The sequence below is a fragment of the Leuresthes tenuis genome, unplaced genomic scaffold, assembly GCF_036924035.1.
Source record: "Leuresthes tenuis unplaced genomic scaffold, fLeuTen1.0.hap1 SCAF_24, whole genome shotgun sequence".
NCBI lineage: Eukaryota > Metazoa > Chordata > Actinopteri > Atheriniformes > Atherinopsidae > Leuresthes > Leuresthes tenuis.
In genome coordinates this window covers 25927166-25933272 of record NW_027325378.1, presented here as the reverse complement: position 1 = coordinate 25933272, position 6107 = coordinate 25927166, and the positions used below count along the sequence as shown (strand labels likewise).

Here is a 6107-nt window from a genome sequence, read left to right as displayed (position 1 = left end):
CTGAACCCATAAATTATTGACAGAATTCTTCAACTTTTTTATTTGTTCATGTAATTTGTCCAAAAAAAATAATATTCGCTGCGTACTGTAAATAACTTGTCCAATTCTATTCTCTGTATGTCTTCATCAGATACGAGCCTTGTGTCATGATGTGTCTTTTTGGTATTTTTTTATTTTGTTTTTCCATGTTGTATATTTCTATTCTGTTTCTTTTTAGTTTTTTTTTCTGTCTTGTCTCTGTTCTGTTCACTTCTTTACTTGTTTCCTCGCTTGTTTCCTCAGTCTCTCTTCAGTCTGGTCATCAGCTCCATTCCCTTCATCTGTGTTATTTCCCTCAACTGTCTTCACTCACCAATCACCCTCCTCTTTATTCAAACTACTGGTTTCATTCACTCTTTGTCAGATTCTCTGTTTTCTTCAGGTTGTCCTCCCGAGTTGTCGTTCCTGTAATTTTTCCAGTTCAGTGTTATTCCTGGCTTTCATTGTTTTGTCTGCTTTTTCGGTTTTATTGGTTTTATTGTTCTTTTTGGACAAGGTTTGCCATGCCTTTTGTTGAAAATAAATAGTTTATTTTCATTTTGCCTCCTGGCTCTCAAGCTATGTCTGCACCTGGGTCCTCCTTCCTTGTCCCCTCCTACACATGACACCTTGACCTTAAATAGTCACATAATTCATTCACCTTTGTTGAGAAGAGGTGACCTAATAGTTTGACTTTAACAAAATCATTACAGTTGGGTTTTTGCAAAACTGTTTTTAGTTTGGTACTCAGTTAAACCTCCTGTCTCCATGTGACTGGATGTGTTTCTGTTCAGTTGTTGTGGAGGGGGTTAGTTGGTGCAGTTGCAGCTATCAGAAAGCAGTGACTGTACAGAACAATAGGATTTGTTGGTATGTTCTGTATAAGAGGTATAAATGGTATGTCGACATGTTTGTCCTGAGGTGAACACTGTGCAGCTGAATTAAAAAACATACAAAAACTAGCAGATGAATATTGCTACATGGGTGTGCAACATGAATGTGTGCTACAAGCGCTGGTTTCTACTTGAATTAGTCTCCACTTTCTGAGTTCTTCTAAATCATCCATGATTTATTCAGCACGTTATTATCCATTGTGCCTTCCACCAAGGACACGCACTCTAATGCAACTGTGCTCACTCAACTCAACTCCCTGGCTTGTATGTGTCAGGTGCTTTGTTTACGAGTGACTGCCAGTCTCCCAATTTTTGCTATGCTTTGACAATGCTCAAATGACGATTTATTCACAGTTAAAAGATATAATCATCTATGAAGACATATTGATTAAAATATTTTTAAATCATGCCATCATCTTCATCTAATAACTTGTTACCACAGATGATCCAGTCTGCAGATTAATTGAATTCTTAGAGCAACAATACTTCCACGCATGCAGTTGTATTTCATAATTTCGATTTTTCATCACATAATTTGGATTTTCTAATTACATAATTTGAAAAATTTTTATCTCATAAATTAAATCTTTTTATCTAATAATTTAGACTTTTGTATCTCATAACATTGATTTCTGATCTCATAATTATGACTTACCATTGGATATTTAATTTCTTTCACGAGCAGAAACTGGCTTCCATAATCACAGTGAACAATATTTTAAAGTGAATGGTAAATGGACAGTACTTGTATCGACAATTTGATGCAAATAAATATGAAAGCACTCTGATGGGGTTGAGAGTTGAATTAGTGCTATTATTGTCCAAGCATTGAGAGATTATATGGTCATTATGGGACTGACTTTAAGTGGAGCAGGGAAGATAAAAGTGGGGATTCCACAAGACTCTTAAATTCTAGCTGTTTAAGAATGTGGAAATAGAGAGGCAACAGTGTTGTATAGTTTAGCATGACAAAGTTGATAAGGATAACAGTGTGAATTTCTGTATAAAGAAAAAAAACTAAGCATGTTTTACAAATCTAAGTTACTGTGTAGTTACTGTGCAGTATTATAACAGTAATAATATATCACTCTTTAATTTAACAAAAATTAAGTTTTTTTTGTTTTTACAGAATCTACATTTATGGAACATCAAGTTTATATTTGTCTGTGGTGTTAATCTACTGCCAGCATATGTATACGAAATCACATGAGACAGGTTACTCATCTTCCAGAATCATGTGAGGGGCATTCTGACTCAACAATTGCAAACTGAAATTAAACCATAGTGGACCATAATGAATAAACCACAGTTAACCTGCTTTGGTAAATTGAGATGTTCTTTATGTCAGGTCAAAGTCTTAGAAGTGAATATTAGAGCATGGGAGGATGTGAAACCCAGTAAAGTTATTCAGAGTGTACAACCAAGACATCTGTCCTCTATGGCTGGGATGCAGTGGCTCTCATGGCTTTTCTTTTTACTCATCTTTCTGGTGGGACTGCAGGGAGAGCCAAAGGACAATGCACCACTGACACAGTGAGTTTGGTTTTCTAGTGAACAAAGAAGGAGAACTTGTGTGATAAAAAGTATGTGCTGCATAGTGCTCATTCGCTTGTGTATTGTTTGATAGTGGAAAAGGTCTGTCACAAGCCTTGATCAGTTTTAGAAGAATGTGCGAAAGCATGAAATAAATGTTTTTTGGAACTGAATCAAAAACAAAATCTGCTTAGTTTGAACTTTTCTCTTGTCGCTTTTTAACTTTGTAGGCCTCGAATGCTGTCAGACAATGGTCATCTTGTCTTCACAACTGGTGACAATAAAGACATCCGCTTCCAGTCCTCAGCATCAGGCCGAATTAAAGTGGGAAATGAAGATCTCACCCAGCTTTTGGGTCAGGTAAGCTTAGATTTTATCATCACTTCAAATCTGATATGATGTGATATAATACAATAACTGTTGTTCATAAAAACAAGAACTGTCAATAGTCTCATATAATGGATATTGCAGTGACAATGAGTAAATAAAATATTGAGAAAAAGAAGAAATCAATTGAAGTTATGAGACAAAAAAAAAAAATCACTGCCGGTACATTATAACATTACTATATTTGCCATTGCTAACTTCATGGTTTAAACAAAGTTTGATTCCAAACATTTTATATCTCATGAGAAACCTCACAACAAGAAAACAAAATCTAAAAGGAGTAGTGACAGTCAGCATAATGATAGCTTTGAAAGAATGGCATCAGTGTGATACAAATCCCAAAAATCTATGTTACGCATATGAAATATAATTCTCGCATCTTTCTTAACACAAACACAGAAGATAATCACGTCATCCTTCAGTTCCTAAGCAATTTCTTGACTAAATAGAACAAAATATTACAGGTGCTAGCTGCTGTGATACAAGTGATCTTATCCTTTATTATCCTATATTATCCAAACAGGCCAGAAAATGTATCTAACTATATCCATATTATATGGTCTGTCATTACAACATCTTAACAGCTTTTTACAACCAAAAGCCTGCTGCTACTCACATGAGTCAGTAAATGATTAACAAGTTTGAAAGCTGACATAGCAAGACCAAAGATCAAGTGCTACATATACTAGAGCTGGTGGATTCAGTATGTAAACTAAAACCATTCAGGTAGTCACATATACAACCTTTCTATAAAATGTATAAAAATAAAATTTTATCAAAAATGGTGCTAAATGTACAGATGTATATGATAAAGCATTATAAAAAAATCACTTAGCATTACTTGAATAAAAACGCAGCAAAATATTTCATAGTAACCGTAGCCATTTCTGTCAGGAGAAAAACATTCCCAATTCCCTGATTGCCTTGTAGTGTCAGAGACACTACCTGTGTCAACAGGACTGTCATTTAAACTTTGCTCCAATATTAACAATAGTGCTATAAATATCTTTGAACATCATTCTAACTATCTCACTTATGATGAAAAGTCCATCCCATAGATAGCGTGGCCCCCCACTGTGCACAGAAAATCAATCACTCAGAGTTTTGGAGAAAAATGAGAGGTTGTCTTTCAGAACCCTTAAATTAATTTTTTATGATGAAATAATTTGACTCATTCTCAAAAAAAAAAAAAAAAAGAATACCCAGGGCATTAATATTTTATATATCTCCATCTAGTCTTTCATCAAGGAAATAAAAAGAACAAAGCAAAAGATTCAAGGAGGAAATATTTTAAAAAGAAATGGCTGAATGGACCAAAGAAGCCTAAATTAGTTTTGACATCTGATGACATTGCCTAAGCCAGTTATATTATATGAAGAGTTTTATGTCAAATTTCACTTACCTGCTGCATTTCACTCTACCCTGACACTTCTGAGTCGCCCTGCTGATCTGCTGTGCTGTAGACATAAAATAAGAAGAGCTCGAATAAGGGCAAATGGACTTCTTCTTAGATCTTGAAGACGTTCTTCAGAACTGTAGAAGCCTTTCGGATTAGAGGTGAAACATCACAACATGAATGGGCAGAGATGCCCTAAACTGAGGTGTTAAAACACAAATCTGCTGTTAATAATGGTATTCATCTGGTGACACTAAATTTAGCCTTATGAGAAATATAAGAGCATTGATCAGTCTTTTCCCTGTTCTCTCCCTCACTTCACACTTTTCTGATCCAAATGTCTCTCCCTCTCTTTCTTTCCCTGCATTGGCATTATCTTGAGAGGTTCACTGATGTTAACGGGGATAGTTTCCCACTGGCTGTTGTGTCTTTACAGTCAGTTACTTTATATGAAAATGACTTTGCACACTTACAGTGTCTTTGCATGTCCTTTAGCAAACCAGTGAGAAAAATACAATTTGGCCAGAAAACAAACCAGAATTTACAAGGCAAAAAATGTATCATAGAAATAGAGAGAAGACATCATTGAACTGGCTTGTGTTTGTATTTCTAATAATGTAAGTTTCTTATTAGATGTGAGATTAAAATAATTTGAGAGATACTGCACACCTTGGCAACCCTTTCTTAGCCAACATCGTACAGTTATTTCATATTACTACAATTAATAGGGTGACCAGACGTCCTCTTTTACCCAGACATGTCCTCTTTTACCCAGACAAGTCCGATTTTTGAGAGCTAAAAATTGCTTCAAGCCATAATTTCAAAATCGTCCATGATTTTGCTCTATCTCAGCCTCAAATATGTTCGCGTAAGATTTGCGTTGTTTCACTCCGCATACTCGCTTATTATTATTATTGTTGTTGTTGTTGTTGTTATTATTATTATTATTATGCACTAGCTCTCCTCATAGCCCTACAGCATAGATCGAGTGGAAGTGAGTAAGTGAAGGGTGAGTGAAGGGTTTTTTATCCCAACTCCTTGCACAGTCTCTGACTATAGAGATTTACCGTCATTGCTCCATCGCCTTCTCTCTTCAAACATCCAGTATTCAAGTGGTCAGTACTGTAATGACTACCAATGACTGCCCTCAGCACGAGTTTCTCTGTTCACAACAGCAGATGGCGCCATTGTTGTACCAAAAAGTGATCGTCTGTCAGAAACAGCCCTTTTAAACCGTTTCGCTCTTTTTCTTTCGGTGTCTCTGGTCTGCATTTGTTCCTCTCTGCATCAAATCGACGTAAGACCCCAATACACGTGACTTTATGTCCGTGTTAACAGAGAAATGTTGTTGTATGTTGTTGTGAAACATTTGCGCTTTTTCGGATTTATTACAAGTGCAATTGCTGTAAATCTAATCTGAAACGGTATTCAAGCAGTTGCTACTTTACTGACTGCATGTGTTTTGCCTTATTCTCGTTTGTGTTTGGAATATAAAGTGCAGTTGATATGATCTCTGTGTGGGAGATTTATTTGACAAACTCTCATTTCCATTCATGTTCATTACTGTGAATTATGGAACTTCTGCTCAAAACCGTTGATTACTAAGAATCAAGCCAAAGATGCAGCATAATCTATAAAATAGTTTTCTACTTGCCAAAACATGATCACTGTAACTAACTTTCTACTTCAACACTGGTTTACACTTAAAATGGTTTGATTTTATTCAGAAAAGTTATTTTTGGCATATTATGAACCAACAGTTCATAATATAATGATAAACAATTAGGCCTACAGCAGTTTATGGCCCAAAAACTGATTGCAGCCTGCAAATTAAAATGCAAATTCTTCTGTAAAAATGCTCAATTTGATTCAAATAAGTT

The 6107-nt window shown here is 35.4% G+C and overlaps 1 protein-coding gene across 1 annotated transcript in view; it reads left to right on the top strand.

Moving 5' to 3' along the window:
* Nucleotides 1–2349: 2349 nt before the first annotated feature.
* The window catches only part of cubn (cubilin (intrinsic factor-cobalamin receptor)), a 219538-nt gene continuing 215780 nt past the window's right edge, over nucleotides 2350–6107 (top strand). Inside the window, exons 1-2 of the mRNA XM_072378302.1 lie at nucleotides 2350–2444; nucleotides 2675–2804. Coding sequence (XP_072234403.1) covers nucleotides 2350–2444; nucleotides 2675–2804 — 225 coding nt within the window. The remainder of the gene's footprint in view (nucleotides 2445–2674; nucleotides 2805–6107) is intronic.